Below are 17,389 nucleotides of genomic sequence, written 5' to 3'. Positions count from 1 at the left end.
TCTCTCTCTCTCTCTCTCTCTCTCTCTCTCTGTTTCGACGCCATTGGAACCCTCCTTCTGTGTTTTAGATCCATGGCGTCTCAATCTCTGTAAGGTTTTCGCATTCGAAATCATCTTCTCCCATTCGATTCATCCATTGTTTTGTTTTTTCCTTTTTGACGAATCACAGAGGGCTCTGTTTTTCGTCTCTCACATTTTTCGCCGCGGATTGTCTCTCTAATTTTATCTTGCAATCAATCGTACTCTTCTGTGCTTGGGGATTTTGATTCTTATCCGATTAGTCTCCAGCGAGATTGTTGCTTTTGCATTTCGTTGACTTTTATTGAGGATTCTACGACTGTCGATCGTCATTTTCTGGAGCCACTTTTTTCGTTTGGTTTTCGAAATATAATGTTAGGTGCAGGCTTGCAGTTTGGTCGTGGTTGTGGTGACGATAGGTTTTACAATCCGACAAAAGCTCGTAGGGCGCATCAGGGCCGTCAAAATGATCAGCTCCGGAGAGCTCAGAGCGACGTTTCTGCTAGCCAATCCCCTGTTCTTAAACCGACCACGGTGTCCTCGGTGATTAGAGAAACCGAATACGGCGATGGGTGTGAAGAGCTCCCTAAATCCATTGCGATGTCGGCTTTTGAGCCAGTCGTATCGTCGCTGAGTAATCTCGAGCGGTTCTTGCAGTCAATCGCGCCATCTGTACCTGCACAGTACCCCTCAAAGGTTTGAACCTATCGGAATTGGGTTTCTTTTTTCCCTTGGCTGGGATTTTGTTTTCCTTAGTATGAAAAAGTTGATTTCCAAATATTTTTAATTTTTACCTTTTGCGACTCTCAGTATGGCCCTCCTACCTCTAATTAGCGGCCACAATTTGTTTTACTGTTCGATGTTTAAGTTCTCTGTTACAACTCTGAGCCATACGACATATAAAAGATTATGTGAAGAAAAAATCCAGTTTGCAATATGCAGATTCCGGTGGAAATTTTAATTGCTTTCCTTTTCTTGTATTTCTTAATGTTCTTCTCTATCACCTCAAGTTCATCGATGATCGATGAGGGGTCATTTTTCATAGCTAGGATCAACTTCAACGCCTCGATCAATGACCTTAATAATCAACAGCTCCCCTGATTTCGTCTCCAATTGTATTTCATTGCAGACAACGGTGAAGGGTTGGAGAACCTGTGACGCGGAATTGCAACCATACTTCGTCCTAGGTGATTTGTGGGAGTCTTTTAAGGAATGGAGTGCCTATGGCGCAGGTGTGCCTCTTGTATTAAACGACAGTGACAGTGTTGTCCAGTATTATGTACCATATTTATCTGGTATACAGATATATGGTGAATCCTTGAAGTCCTCTGCGAAGTCGAGGTATTCTTGTTCACTGGAAATATATTCTGTCTAGTACATTAAATTTTGATAAGCTGTTAGTATGATTTACTGGCGAAATATAACCAATTTTTCAAGTTGAGGGCCAGTTTCTCTGAATGTATATATGTTTCTTGGTCTAACCATACGTAATAATTAGAATGGTTACTGGGCCGTTCATGGATTTTTCTTGGTCAAAAGAACTATTGGAGGTGATAGCTAATATTTGGTTCGGCCATGTTATAAGTTGCAATACGTAATAAGTTTGGGAAGTACAACCTGGTGAAGGTGCTAAGAGCCAAGCATTGTATTAGATTGTGATCAATTCTTCCTGGTTTGGTGTCATAAAAATCCAATTAAATCCCTCCATAAGTTCACTGCTTCGGTTTTAAGGATAACGTACTTTGATTTATCGAATGGGTTGGTTTAGTGTTTGAAGTTTAACATTGAGTTGGTGCTTAATATGCTGAATACTTTAGTAATTTGAACATGGACCTATGTGGTGTAGGCAACCAGGTGAGGACAGTGATAGTGATTTCAGAGATTCTAGTAGTGATGGTAGTAGTGATTCAGAACCTGAACGAGGACTAAAATACACGGGGAATCAACTCAATCATCACCATTTGTCTTCTGAGCTTTCTCGTAGAATGGAGAGGTTATCTTTGCGGGATCAGCTAATTGGACTTCAAGAAGACTGTTCTAGTGATGAGGCTGAATCTCTTAATTCTCAAGGCCAGTTACTATTTGAGCATCTTGAACGTGATTTGCCTTATAGTCGGGAACCTTTGGCAGATAAGGCAAGTTAATGCTTTAACAGAACAGCTCCCCCTATTGGAATCAGACGAAAATAAAATACCCTAGTTCTTTCTTTTCAGCTCTTGTAACCTTACTCTAGTTTTGATACTTTCTCCAGGTATCAGATCTTGCCTTTCGGTTCCCTGAGCTCAAGACATTACGAAGTTGTGATCTATTGCCTTCCAGTTGGTTTTCTGTGGCATGGTACTGTCAAAGCCTTGAACCTAATAGGACTTTTTATTCATGCACTTATCACTTGTGCTTTGGTGGTTCATTTGTAGGTATCCAATTTACAGGATTCCAACTGGACCAACATTAAGGGATCTAGATGCCTGCTTCCTCACCTTCCATTATTTGTCTACGCCAATGGGAGGTAATTGTAGCTTCTTTCTTCTTAAACGACTAATATTTTGTGTGTAATGCTTTCTTTCGTTTGCTCTATATAATGTCTTTACCCCTCCCCCCTCCCCCTCCATTTTCATCTTTTTCTTCATTGGAACTATTTTATAAGGGATCCAATTTTCATAGCTAAATTTATTGTTTTTCTATGTTATTTACTCCAACTTGTGTGGAGATTAGTCTCCGACTTTCTGTTGAAATGGTTTTTATTTATAAACTGGTGCTCTTCATTCAAGTATTCATGGACGACTTGGTATCTTAAGAATGGAAATACCAATTGATATGAACCGTGAAGGACATTAGATTATTATTCATATATTTTTTTTTATAATTTTGATGTAATTTTATCCTTTTTATGACATTAAGTATGATTGTTTGAGTCATTTTGATTTGCTCGATGATGTGACTTGCATTTAGGATTTTGGGAAGCTATTTAAAGCTTGAGTATTAGGTTGTAAGAATAGATACTGATGAATTGAGTTTTAGTCTTTGCACTTTTTCCTTCAAACTTAGCTTAAGAAAGCTTCTTGAATTTTGCAATTCATGTATTCAGTTGCATGCCAAATACAGTTAAATATGATTAATTTTCCCATCTTGTGGAGTGTTTGAATTTTGAGAAAAAAGAACTTATTATTGACTTAGGAGTTTTGATTTTAAGGCAATCTATGTCGAACCTAATCCTTAGAGTGATATCAAATCGATTTTGGAGTGGTAGTGTTGGTGAATTGGGGATTCACATACCGAAAAGGTTCATTATTTCATTTTGCTAGGGTTATTTTCCCATTTGATATCCGAGCCTTTTTTATATCATATCACAATGGCTTGTTTTTTAAATAGTTGTGTGTGAAAGATTTGGCCCGCACATTGGACCTGTTTGACGAAAACCAACGTCCATTGAGTTCTGATTTTTATGTCTTGGCTGTTATTTGTTGCGATGGAAATTTCAATAAACTGTTAATTATGTGGTAATTGGCTCCTCATGGTTCTAACTTTCAGACAAGTTCTATTTCTTCATGCAACATTGCGAATTTACAAATATAATTGCATCTGGGGTAGTTGTATCCAAATTGTTGATAAAATGATTGGCCTCTTCATGTTGGTTTGCTTCTTAAATCCTTCGATACTAATTCCTTCATATATCTTATTTACAGGGGCACGTAGTGTTCAAGGTCCTGTAGTAACGTATCCTAGTGATATAGATGGTATTCCTAGGATGTCCCTACCAGTTTTTGGTCTAGCTTCATACAAGTTTAGAGGGTCTTTATGGACTCCAAATGGCGGATATGAGTGGCAATTGGCAAATTCACTTTTGCAGGACGCCGAGGATTGGTTAAGAGAACGTTGCGTAAATCACCCCGACTTCATCTTCTTCAGCCGACGGTGAAATCCTTGCAACATCTACAATCCATAAACCTAAAGGTGGGAAGTCAAGATATCATAATTCAGTACCGTGTCGTAATTTTCTCTTTGTGATGCTGTTCTACTTCAGAAAATGGAAATGGAAATGAAAAGGAAAAAAGGAAGAGTTTGTGATGGGATGGTGAAAATAACAACAGTTTGTGATGGGATGGTGGTGAGGTTGGTAGATGACGAATTGAGAAAAGTTCAGACAAAGGTCAAAAAGGGAAAAAAGCAATAAAGAAAAAGCAAAAAAAAAAAAAAACAGTTGGATGAAGATGTAGAAGAGTGTAGCAAAAACATTGCCCCCAAAGTTGGTGATACTTGCTGCTTGTGCTGCCTAGCAGGTTTTATCCTCTCTTTTTTCTCTTTAGTTACTGAAAGTTCTTTTTAATAAGTTATTAACTGTAGGTGAAATGAAANAAGGAAAAAAGAAAAGAAAATGAAAAAGAAAAAAAAAAAAAAGAAAAAGAGGCCCTTTTTAGTGTGCTGATGAAGATGTTTAGAGTGTAAACTATGGAGAGGATTTTTGATAGGAAGGTTATGGTAGGAGTAAGCTAAGGTAGCTTATGTGGATCCCCCCCGCTCCAATGTATTTGAATGTTGGTTATGCTCCTTAGTTGCTATTGAAAACTGTATAATTTTACTATGAAGAGCTTCGTTATCAATGAACCATGCCATTATTCAAGCTCTATCACTGTGTTCCTTGTTTGTTTTTGTTTGAATGGAGAAGGGGTGAATCTTTTATGCAGGTTTGATCCCATTGTTTAGGTGTTTCAAACAAACTTGTTGTTGTTGTTGTGTATCAAATAATGATATAGCTGCCTGCATCATATATTGGCTTGGCTGTGCCCATACTTAATTTCTATTACTGTTTCATGAATGCCTTGCATTTGTTGTTGTTTTCAATTTGAATCCATTGTATGTATGTTGTAATGCCCCTTTTAAAAGTGGTTGTAGAGGCCTCAAAGTGCTTTCTTTCTGTAAAAAATTATTTATAATTGTTAGTGTTTGGTTCATATTCGAGGTTCCTTTCAATAAGCATTTTATTTTAGACAATAAGCATTTTGTTTTCTAAAATTTGTCTCCCAATGACTTATAATCAATGAATACTATTTCCATTGAGGTCTTTTAAGATAGTTCAAAGCAAAACAAAATGAATACTATTTCCATTGAGGTCTTTTAAGGAAGTTCAAAGCAAAACAAAGAATACTATCTCCATTGGTATGAGACCTTTTGGGGAAGTCCAAAACAAAACCATAAGAGCTTATGCTCAAAGTGAACAATATCATACTATTGTGGAGAGTTGTGTTCGCCTAACGATAACCTGTGCTTTAAGAAATAAAAAATAAAAATAAATGGTTCAAAATTCAGATAAACATTGAATGTTGGAGGCAGTTAAAAACCACAGCAGATATGATATAAAAGCTACATTTTTCACACCTGAATTATGTTTTGAAACCACTTTACATCTTTATAATTTAGCAACAAGAACTTGACATTTTGGTTCAACCTGTGTTTTCCCACCATAAAAACTCTAATCAACATTGAGTCTGCTGCAACTTCTAATAATCAAATCCTGCCATGGCTAGGCTAAGCCTTCTCGAATCCTCCCGTTGATCGATCGTGCTGCTCGTGCCCTGAAAAACTAGGGGGCACCATGCCAACACCTTCATTCTGGTGCTTCTGCCAGCCTCCTGTATCAGCTCTGGAGTGCGCTATGTAGTAAAGTATTGAAAACACCAATGACAGAAATGTCAAGGCTGCTGCAGCGGCGAACACCCCGCGCCGAAGCATGGAGCACGACAAGTTCTTGATCGGCAATGCTCCTCTGAACTTGGTGTGGTAGGCATTCCTCACAGACCCAGCTAGCAACAAAGACTCAGCTCCCAATAAGAGATGCCTAGATTCATTTCTCAAAATTTAGCTCTAAGAACATATGAAACAGATTGGGTTTACCACGATGAATCAACTTAGAATTTTCGATTTGGATTCAACAGTTAGTGTCACAACCTAACTATGGGGCTTAATTCCCTTTAAGGCTGGTCGTGAGCGTGTCACGATCACCACGCTGCACGGTAAAAAATGTAGGACCGTGACAGTTAGCATCAGTTCATAATCCCAAACTGTACAAGAGTCTCTCAATCATATCCTCATACAAACATTTTAAGCAAAACGAAGAATCCATTTATGGTGAAAGCAACTAAGCAGAAACATAATTCATCAACTCAAGACATATTCAGTCCATGATGTTCAGTTAGTCAGTACTGAAAATGAATGCTGAAACAGATATTTGGACAAACCAAGAATCACTAGAATAGGATTATAGTACTTTTTCGACAATCAAGAATTTCATTTTCATCCCATCTTAAGCTGAATTGGTGAAGTTCTTCTGAATGGAATTCTATCACAAGATTATTTAGATTTGAGCAAAAGCAGTGGGATCAAGAAATGATCTCGAAAGTAAAGGCCATGCCAAGATTTTAGAGACAAGCTCTCCAATCTGCAGAAACTTTAATCAAAACAGTTCAAAATTCTAGGCCAAATGATTCACATAACTAGAAACAGGATTAGGGGAAGTCTAGATGAATGGATCCGTCGGTAGGTTCGAGTATAATTTAAGAACCGCAATAATTTCTCACAAATATTCTATTCAATTCGAGATATCGATTTACAAACAACCAGAGAGAGAAGAAATAGAAAAATACCAGGAAACGATGAAGAGGATGATGGCACAGACGGTGGATCCTCCGCTTTTCAAGCCTTTACCACAGCAGAGACACCTCGTGACAACCATAAGTACTGTGTGGCTAATCAATAGCAAACCAAACGCCACAAGACCGTACACCGTCGACGCATCGGAGTCATAGACGCAGTGAGTAGTCTCGTCGTACTCATCTGGCTGTACCGTTGCCTTCAGGGCCCATAAACGCACACAAACAAGAAGTTAGAAGCTTACAGAAGCCTAAATCCACAGAAAAATCAGAAAAGAGCGGAAGAGATACCGTGCTCCGGCGCATTTCAGCTCCGATGGCGAAGACGAAGGCAATTAGATGCAGAGAAGCGATTATAGCTACGGAGGCCAAAGAAGTAGCCATTATTGTCGTTATTGCGGTTGTAATCCAACTCCAGTGAGGTCTCTGATCAGCGGCGGCCACTGCCAGTTCTATTGTTGTCAGTAGAAATAATACATATCATTGCTTTGGATGTTTTTTGTTTTTACTTTATTTTCTATATTTACTTTTCCTTTTTTGTTTTTATTTTATTTTTTATTTCTTTGGTAAAAAATATTATTTTAATTTGATATAAGTAGGAATTTTCATACCCAAAATTTGGAAGTGTATAAACTAAAAAAATTTAAATTTAATATTTTATGCATTTAAATTCTAATTTTTTCTATTGAATTAAATTTAAATTTAAATTTATTATTATTTTCATTTAATTCAATAAAGGGTTGGTGTGAGTTCATGATTTGGATATTTAATGAATTGAATGGGGTTGTCGTTTCAAATAAATAAATAAATATATACATATATATAAATAAAAGTAATAACTAGATTTTTCTAAATTTTTTAATTTAACATAAAATTTTTAATATCTTAAATCAAATTTCTTAATATTTTAAGAATTAGTTTAAAAATCTTAAATCAAATTTCTTAATATTTTAAGAATTAGTTTAAAAAAATTTATTAACAAATTTAGTATATTTTATTTTATTTTCAGGATTTGGTTAGCAGTGTATTTTCTCTTATTTCGATTTAGTTAGTTGAATTCTATCTGAAGGTTGTGAACATTAATGAAAATTGGACTTTCGGTTCCACTTACATGTTTCTCATCCTTAACAAAATTGTATGATGCTAACCATCGTTAATGAATCAAGATCCAACTTTGGTTACCTAATACTATTCATAGTTCGTTGGATAAAACACTTAAAGACAGACAGTGAAGCAAAAGTGAATTTAGGTTGGGAGTTCCTCCATATGCCTCCTTCTCGGGATGACATCACACAAACAACAATAGTTATATCTTCAATGTCGTTTGACACGTCAATTATTTTTGTTCTCCTATGTTAAGCTTTTCGACTTTGCAGAAAATGGTATGGATCTTCTAGTTACTATACATAATATATGTGTATATATATATATATAATATGTAGGAGGTGGGCTCATGTAGATCTTTTAGCCTATCAGCTTCTCAATTCCACTGGGTTATAAATAATTCTAACTCTAAAATATCTAAGATATTTCTGGTTAATTACAAATTATTATTTTTATATTTTAGTTTCACCAAAAATGATTGTATGAGTATTTGTCTAGATATTTTAAAAATTAATATTTAGATATTTTGAAAAATATATTTTAAAAATTACGAATAAATCTATTCTAACTATAAATACTTTTTGGTTGATTAGGTCGGAACAGTTTTCAAAACTTTTTAGCACGTTATTGAACTTTCAGTGTCAGATATGTTTTTAAATTTTTAATTTTGTGTCTAATAGATATATGCGATATTTTTAAAAAATTTATAGATATATTTCGTATAAAAATAAAAATAAATCGTTTTATTAAAACACAATATCTAATATTATGTTTGATTATAAAAAAAATGATTTCTTAGTCAAAGACATTATCAATCCTTCCAAAAACTTTAACCAAACACTAATAATTTTGAAAAAGAATTATTTGGCTAATGCGGCCGATCTAAAGGCTGGACAATCAACCTAACCACGAAATTGTCTCAACTAGAGCCCAACAATATTTTATGTACATTAATTTAATTTAGGGTATTAAAAAAAAATGAATTAGACCGAATAAATCAAAATTTATTATTAATTTTTAAATATATATTTTTAGTTGTGATACAATTATATATACATATATTAATTTTATTTTTAGTTAACAATTATTGTTTTGATTATTTGTTCTCCGTGTTAAAGGGAGTTAGTTTTAACAAATATATATTAAAATTGAGTTGAAAATTTTAATTAAATGTTTAAAAATAAATAAATAGATATTTTATTTTTATTAAAAAAATTGAATAAATCATTCAAACAACTAGAACCAACCCAATTCAAAAAATGTTATGATTAAGGATTGAGTTGAATTCATTATTTAATAAATGTTTAAGTTGAATTCATTATTTAATAAATGTTTTTTGAGTTTGAAAAATTTATCATCCAAACAATTGAGATTAACTCATCTACACATACCACTCCATCAATCTTCGTCAACATGAACGGGAGTTGTATTCACTCCATATACCACTACATCAATCGTCAACATGAACGGGAGTTTGTATTGTACCACTCCATCAATCGTCAACATGAACGGGAGTTGTATTGTACCACTCCATCAATCGTCAACATGAACGGAAGTTGTATTGTACCACTCCATCAATCGTCAACATGAACGGAAGTTGTATTGTACCACTCCATCAATCATCAACATGAACGGGAGTTGTATTTCTCAAGGGCACCCTGGCCGGACCCAAGTTGTATTGTACCACTCCATCAATCATCAACATGAACGGGAGTTGTATTTCTCAGGGGCACCCTCGCCGGACCCAATCAATCATCAACATGAACGGGAGTTGTATTTCTCAGGGGCACCCTCGCCGGACCCAATCAATCATCAACATGAACGGGAGTTGTATTTCTCAGGGGCACCCTCGCCGGACCCAATCAATCATCAACATGAACGGGAGTTGTATTTCTCAGGGGCACCCTCGCCGGACCCAATCAATCATCAACATGAACGGGAGTTGTATTTCTCAGGGGCACCCTCGCCGGACCCAATCAATCATCAACATGAACGGGAGTTGTATTTCTCAGGGGCACCCTCGCCGGACCCAATGATGAGGCCAAAAGGGCCAAGCTATTATTTGCGAGGGGCACCCTCGCCGGACCCAATGATGAGGCCAAAAGGGCCAAGCTATTATTTGCGATGAGGCCAAAAGGGCCAAGCTATTATTTGCGATGAGGCCAAAAGGGCCAAGCTATTATTTGCATTGAGAGTGTGGTAACACATATGCCAAACATTGCACATTTTATTGATTTCACATATCTTTTGTTTGTTGATTTGATGAACAAATGTATGTCCACGTAACCCAAATGAATGAAAGCCAGTTAAATTTCAAAGAAAAAAAAAAAACCCTTTTAATAAATAATTAATGAAGAATGCATAATTAAAATGACTTGACATCCCAAATTTAAAGACCAAAGTTAGAACAATTTTCAAATAATGCACCAAATGGTACACTTTTACACTTTAGATTTAATAAAAAATAAAATAAGCATCAGAATATAGTTATAAACCATTCATTTATGACTTCATGAGTCACCACTGAAAATAGTATTCTGGGTATGCTGATAGTCCTAAAACAAGCAATTTAAATCCTTGAATGCCAAAAATGATCTAATCTTTACACCAATGTAAAATATATTTAAGCAAACTGTACATACTATGAAACTAGAAGTAAAATAGATTTCCTTTTAAAGAAGTTTAATTGTTCTTTACCTAATCACCTAGAAGATTAAATTCCAAGTTGTTTTCTTATTTGGGTGGAGGAAATGTCCATACGAAATTTGTCTGCAGGTATTGAGATAAACATGTCTCTTAGCTCTTGTGGAATCTCAACATCTTCAAGAACCTGAATGACACCATTAGTAACAATGGCGAAGAAAAAGGAGCATCAGGATAAATTCTCAATTTGTAGGCAAAGGAAACAAAAGGTAATATATAAACTTCCTATAAATCACTCAAGCTTACGTACTTTGAAAACGCCATTTATGTTTCGACCACCAACAAGGAACGTCGCCCCAGTGTTCTTGATTCGGAGCAAAATTTCCAGCATCTTCTTGTAATCCCCATCATAGTATTTGGGCTGCACATCAATGGAAAACCATGTAAGCAATGTAGGGTTGCATCAGATTTACACTGCCATTAAGGAGAGAATATACTGAAAAGTGAAATCAAGAGGGCCATTTCATAGCCTTTTTATTATTTGTCTTCTGTCTTCAAACATCATTCAAAGAAATTTTGAAAAGCAAAAAAAATTCTCAGTCCCAAAATTTGATTAAAGATTTCAAGAGTATTCTTGAAAAGGGAAAAACTTAACAAAGAACATATCGATTTGATTGTTTTCATATGCGTACTATTTTTGGACTTGTTCTTGTATCTTTAGAACTCAGGAGACTATCATACAACTTAATATTCTATAACATATTCATAAGCTAAATTTCTAAAAATAAAATTATCATCAAACAAACTATAGGAAATAACAATCAATAGAGGAAATTAGTGATGGCAGCATTAACAGATGGTGCGTTATGACCTGTGCCATTACATATATTCTATAGTATTTATGTTGGGTTTCTTAAGACCTGCTTTCTAGCCTAAAATATAAAAAGAACAAAAGCACACCAAAGGACAAGATAATGTGGGGAAAAAGCACCAAACAGAAGTTCACGTTTGGAGGAAAGGAAGTGAAGTTATTCTCTCGTAATATGTTAAATCAGAAAACGGTTCGATGAGAAGAAACATAAATATAGTTCCACTAGTCGAAACTTACATCTATCAACCTTACTGCAGTGTCAGCACCAATAACAAAGGCACTACCAGGGAAAAGTTCGGCTTTCTTGTAAAAGTAAGGCTGATTAGAAATGATTACTGACTTTCCTGCCACGCAGATTAAAATTGAAAGGTAAATATTCACCTTAATCAATGTCCTCTTTCTTTTGCAAGCAATAATAATAAATAAATAGAAGGAAAAAAAAAAGAAGAAGAAAAGGAAACAGCTCTGGTACAACTGAAAAGCCACAGAAATTATGGGGTAAATTCTGCAAAATATCCCTTTTTAACTTTGAGATAGGTTTCAATTGTATCTCAAAGGTACCTTCAGACTATCATTTTTACTATCGCATCTGAAAAGTTTTTCTATTAGAATGGTAGATAGAAAATTGACATAATGGCTAGTGTGTAAAAACTGGGAAGCATATAACATTATTTACAACATCATAATATGCAAAAATTGATTTTGTAAGTACTATGAATGATATCCATGATGGTTTGAGTTTAAATGAGTAGTAACATCGATCTTAGCTACATCAATTTCCACTCATCATTTGGGCATAATTTATAATTGAAACTCAAGTATTTGATAATTTAACCTAAAATACAGCATATGAAATAGGGAACATTCTTGAAACAAGACTCACCAACTTTTTTAAATTGCTCGACACGATCTTTGATCTGTGATACTGATAGGGGTGGTTTGTCAGCATTCACAGCCGATAATTCAAAACAAGGATACCCACCACCACAAATGCTGTACAAATATAAGAAAGTTCAGATATCGAGGAACTAGGGAGAAAATTATCGACTTAAGATCTGGAAAAGAGTTCTTTAAAGAGTCTATCAGCCTCATTATGGCGTCCCTATTCTCTTAATTTTCTACTTCAATATCTGGTAGATTTCATGGGGTTGATGTAGCTTCCCAAATATATTGGATGTTGGTCAAGAGTGAGTCTAGGCAAAGAGAATTATCGTAAATTTAAAAAATATTAAACAACTCTACATACCTGGTTGCAACCTCTAAAAGCTTGACGTGACCATCGTGCAACGGATTAAAAGAACCAGAGAGTATTATTTTTCTTTCTGCATCTGTTGTAAAGGTCTCTGCAAAATAATAATAATAATTGATATGAGCTCTTGAAAATTTTAGCTGCCACCATATATAACCCATTCAAATCAATAGAAATTTTACCCCTTAAAAATGGATAGACCTTAAAGCAAACTTCCCCGCTTATAAGTTGCTCTAGTTCTTCATCCTCAGAGAATAGCGTTTCACATTCTTCTAATAAATCAGATCGAGTCAAATCTGAAACAAAGGTTCCAGGAACTTTACATGCGCTAGCAATTGCCTAAGACCAGAAAATAGAAAGGCTGACTAAGATGTTAATGATATTGGCAAGAAACCAAACTAAAAGTCAACTTTCAGAAAAATAAAAAGCCTAAAAACTACAGTTTCCACGTTGGCACAAATATGCTTTCCAAGAAATCTATATGAGAAATTGGATGAAGTATATCTGATACAGCATAGCATCAGCCGGAATTTAGAGTAATTTTAAAACTAGAGTTGCTTTAAGGCATCCTACTGACTAGGGTATTCCCAAATTTATAGGCTCAATTTATTAGAATTTCCTGTTATGGTTAGATTTAGCCATCAATTACAGCTCCTACTGCCTGATGGAACGCTTAGTGATATTAATTATCAACTTATATATGAGGTTTATCTCCTCCTACCTCCTACCCCCTCGAATTTCAATTCTCTCTCATTGTTTTGTACACTACCACCTCACTATTTAATCTTTTAGCTATATCTCCCAACTCAGTTTTACATCATCTAAATGTTCTTATGAAGAATACACTTCAGCTACAATAATAGAAGAATATATAAGCTGTTGAGATGCCTGATGACAACGATACCATTTAGATCCCTGAACATACCTCAAGTAAAAGATGACTTGAGAGTATCTCCTCTTGCTCCCGTGTACGTAAACCCTAAAATAATCAAGTAATAACTAACAAAGATCAGATGATTGACCTAAAAGCCAAAGGGTTAGATGAATTAGATTCTCTTCTCTTTAAAAAATTACCTTCGACAGTGTGATTGTGGAAACCCAACGTCGGTTAGACAATCTTGTTGACATATGCATCCTACACATANGAGAGAGAGAGAGAGAGAGAGAGAGAGAGAGAGAGAGAAGAGGCAGTGAACAAAAAACTTTAAGGTGAAATGACCTTTATATAAAAGACATATATTGAAATAGGGGGAAAAATCTACAAGCAGGTATTGCATGCTATTACACATCATACTACATAAGAACGGAATTGTACTTCATTTATCATTTAGGCCTACTCAAACTGCAACAGCCCATTACCTATTTCCACCTAATTCGATTTTGTGCTAGACCAGTTTTACAAAAACCATAAATATGATTGCATTGTTGAACACCAATGCTAGACTGATTTGGAGAGAAACAGGTGATTGTAAGAGGATACTAGTAGTACGAGTTTCCTAACTTCTGCCCTAATGGATGTCCTAACCACATATAGCATGAAAGCATCCAAGTCAATAGAAACTTTGACAAACTACCTGTGATCACCAAATTTTGGATGAGTGGTAGCCAAAGAACCAGTAAAACCGACACCAAGAACAGGATAACCTGTCAATCAGATCACTAGATAAAGGCAAGTTCATTGAAACACAGTGACAGAATTCCGTTAGACAAATATAGTTAGCATGAAATACTTATTGCACTCTTTTACTGTCACTCATTTAACACATTGGAACCTAAATTTTCAATTATGAAAATCCAGACTTCAAACATTTGTTTGCTGCTGCAATATACACTGGGTCCTAAAACACAATAAAAGAATTCAATTCAACAAATATTTGGGTGTAATAAATTCAACCCATAGCAACTTTACTTCATTACACGTGCCCCAATCTTCGATTGGGGCAGCCTGCTTCCTTTAAATCCCAACCTCCTTTGTTTGCACCTTTTGATATAAGTGAATATTGAAACAAAGTAAAAGGACAAAAAACCTGTAGAGACATTGATGGTCAACTTCCTAAGTATCTATCGATATAGTGGTTTTATAGTGCTTCAGAAAAATGCGTCAATATCTCCTTTAGGATTGAAATGAAGGATAGAATTTTCAATAGCATCTAGAACGTTTTACAATCCATCTGTCGAGATGGTGGTTTTGGGATAAAGGAAGAGAGCTTCAGAAAAATGCTTCAATATCTTTTTTCCGATTGAAATGAAGAACAAAAATTTTCAATAGCACCTAGAATGTTTTCCAATCCAAGCTAAACATGCCTATTACCTTCCTTGAGGTTGAAAGTTCAATCTTCTACCCCTACATTTGTTGATCCCAAAAGAAGAGGAAGAAGAAGGATGAGTAACAATCTAGACTTTTTCATTTTGATCTTGGACAGTCCAGAATTGGTACTTAAGAGTGTTTTATGTAAGAACGTTTGTAATTGCACCACTTTCTCGATCAATGTAGAATGGGAATGTTACTAATGTACCTCTTTCATTGGGGATTTCTTATCACCCTGATCTTTTTATACACTTTTCAAATAGAAGACTTCACCCATGGAAAAAATTGGATGTCATAGTGAGGAAAGGATTTTTTAAAAAAAGAAAAAAAAAAGAAAGAAGAAAAGAAAATGTTCATCTAACATGTGTTGACATACACAAATAAGCCAAAAGAAACTAAATTTTAATGAAAGATAAATGATAACCAGTTTAAATGTTAACAATCAAATTTTGAATTAAAAAATCAGAGTCCTGGTAAGAGAGAAAGCAGGAAATAAATTTTAATTGATCCAATAATTATCAATTATAAGAAACAATATCATGTATATCTTGTGTTTTTTTCCTACACGTATAAAAGGAGAATACTCGAGATAAATAGCAGAAACAAGTAAGCAAGTGAAATTCCAAATAATGTCAAAGCAAGTTTCCGGCAATTAAATAGCAATTATGTCCTATGCCCAAATTGATTGATGAATAGTGTACGGGTAATTGTATTGGAATTTTGATGTATCAAGCTAAAAATTTTAAATGTGTATAAGATAAATAGCCTTTAAAAGTATTTGATATGAAATTGGACCAAGTTTTCATCGTGTTCAAATGAACTTCCATAATTTCTATAAGAGAAGAAATAATTTATATTTTTATTGTATCAGGATACCATAGAGATGAATTTCACAACAGTTACAAACCTGGCCTAGATAGCTTTAGAGCACGATTATAAGCCAGCAAAGCCATTTCTTCAGCAGTTTTTCGGCTACAACATTGAGAGGGAACCTGCAGCAAAGAAACAAAAGTATCAGCATTGATTTTAGCCATATTTGACACTGTTCATTGAGATTTTTCCATTATGATTTGGATGGTTATAGGTATCCTAGACAAGAACTAGAATAGCTTGAAAGTGTGCTTCGAAGAACGAGGCTGCCCAAGTTCAAAGCTGTTCCCATATGATTATTTCAACTTACAAAAACCGTAGACAAGAACGTTAGGTACATATTGTAGATATTCATGTGATCTACAACTTGGAAAGAGGTTTTAGTTTGTAGTGAAACCATTACTCCCTTTAAATATTTGCAATTTGCAAGGATATTTTGGTAGAAAGCTTAATTTTCTGCCCTTCTATTGATAACATACTCGAACACAGCCATAGAAAGATCAACAGTCTTTGGCAAGCATTTAAACCCTTGAATAGCCAACGCTAGCTGCTTCTACAAATTGATCTAATACATCATATTTTCTTTCCTTAATAAACTAATAAGAATTCATCAACTCCTTAAAATCATCAAAATTGGAAAAAAAACTATTGACCCTACTATAAGCACCAGGATCACCCTTATATAGGATACTTCATCCATGAGAATCAAATTCGACTGCCGCTATGAACTCCGGTGCAGGTTAAATATCCAGAAAGATGTCGAGTTAAAATGAGTAAGAATGCATAATTGCAATCTTCTTTTGCAGTCGATTTCATTCAGTTTGTCCCCCGCTATGACTAGAAATAGTAAAATAGACATTAACTACAGCACAATTCTTTCGCTATAGCTAGCTTTAGCCACCAATTCTCGCAGATGTTCCAGTCGATGAAAAATTTCATTCATCGCACAACTATGAAAATTTAAGCGTCAATAAAGAATTCTTTAGGGCAGTGCTTAACCTTGCCGAGTAACTGGATCATGGAAGGCCTAGAGTAAGGTACGACAGCTTCGAGGACTGTACCGGAAGCTCCAGGAACTGAAAGCAACCATCCTATGGCCTAATCGTTCATATATAATAATCCGAATACAAGTAAGAAGATGGTGATGAACGGAAATCAAAGCAGAAGTGTATGAAATAAAGAAGTTATATGGAGACCTGAGAAGCGCCGCCGGAAAGGTAGAGAACAGCCTGAGTAGGGCTCAAGTGAATGGCATCGACGGCAGCTTTGACCAACGTATCCGTCATCGCTTCTCCTTCCACGGTCCACTCTCTTTCAGCTCTTCCTCCTCTGGAACGATGCCAAACCAGAGAATCCCCAATCTTTTTCTCTTTTTTCTTTTTATTTTTTTTTAATAAATTATGAATTATTAAATTATTTGAGTCCAATAAAATTATAATTTAGATTACATGATTTATGAATTAAAATTCTTCATAGTTTCCCTAGGATTATTTTGTTATTTTTAGTAGATTTTAGAAGAAATAAACATGTTTATGAATTAGTATTGAATTTGTATTTGAAATATAGTGGACTGTAATTGAATCATCAATTGATATGAACTCAGACATTTTAATTATGTAATATGAATTTCAAAAATATGAATTTCATTTAACACGCGATTAAGAAGATAGGCCACAATCTCA

The 17,389-nt window shown here is 34.9% G+C and overlaps 3 protein-coding genes across 6 annotated transcripts; 1 reads left to right on the top strand and 2 right to left on the bottom strand.

Moving 5' to 3' along the window:
- Positions 1-6: 6 nt before the first annotated feature.
- LOC111808496 lies at positions 7-4,379 on the top strand. Its single transcript, XM_023694504.1, has 6 exons — positions 7-714; positions 1,148-1,359; positions 1,865-2,153; positions 2,270-2,355; positions 2,433-2,524; positions 3,702-4,379. The coding sequence occupies exons 1-6, from the start codon at positions 391-393 to the stop codon at positions 3,932-3,934; spliced, it is 1,236 nt and encodes a 411-aa protein (XP_023550272.1). The 5' UTR covers positions 7-390; the 3' UTR covers positions 3,935-4,379.
- A 918-nt stretch (positions 4,380-5,297) lies between these two features.
- On the bottom strand, positions 5,298-7,156 carry LOC111808498. Its single transcript, XM_023694507.1, has 3 exons — positions 6,954-7,156; positions 6,657-6,862; positions 5,298-5,851 (listed from the first exon to the last, which is right to left on the bottom strand). Exons 1-3 carry the CDS (start codon positions 7,044-7,046, stop codon positions 5,542-5,544), a joined length of 609 nt encoding a protein of 202 aa, XP_023550275.1. The 5' UTR covers positions 7,047-7,156; the 3' UTR covers positions 5,298-5,541.
- Positions 7,157-10,219: 3,063 nt separating this feature from the next.
- On the bottom strand, positions 10,220-17,085 carry LOC111808493. Of its 4 annotated transcripts, XM_023694500.1 has the most exons (13): positions 16,904-17,085; positions 16,707-16,805; positions 15,745-15,829; positions 14,104-14,173; positions 13,604-13,664; positions 13,455-13,508; positions 12,712-12,868; positions 12,527-12,623; positions 12,164-12,273; positions 11,518-11,624; positions 10,720-10,830; positions 10,464-10,596; positions 10,220-10,321 (listed from the first exon to the last, which is right to left on the bottom strand). In XM_023694500.1, the coding sequence occupies exons 1-12, from the start codon at positions 16,991-16,993 to the stop codon at positions 10,480-10,482; spliced, it is 1,158 nt and encodes a 385-aa protein (XP_023550268.1). In that variant the 5' UTR covers positions 16,994-17,085; the 3' UTR covers positions 10,220-10,321; positions 10,464-10,479. The 4 variants fall into 4 exon arrangements, with proteins under 4 accessions (XP_023550268.1, XP_023550267.1, XP_023550269.1 ...); XM_023694499.1 differs by having other exon boundaries at positions 10,220-10,596; XM_023694501.1 differs by lacking the exon at positions 14,104-14,173 and having other exon boundaries at positions 10,220-10,596; positions 16,904-17,062.
- Positions 17,086-17,389: the final 304 nt, after the last annotated feature.

This window comes from Cucurbita pepo, chromosome LG13, assembly GCF_002806865.2.
Source record: "Cucurbita pepo subsp. pepo cultivar mu-cu-16 chromosome LG13, ASM280686v2, whole genome shotgun sequence".
NCBI lineage: Eukaryota > Viridiplantae > Streptophyta > Magnoliopsida > Cucurbitales > Cucurbitaceae > Cucurbita > Cucurbita pepo.
Note: the sequence above shows the minus strand (reverse complement) of the source record. Positions and strands in the feature narration are given on the sequence as shown.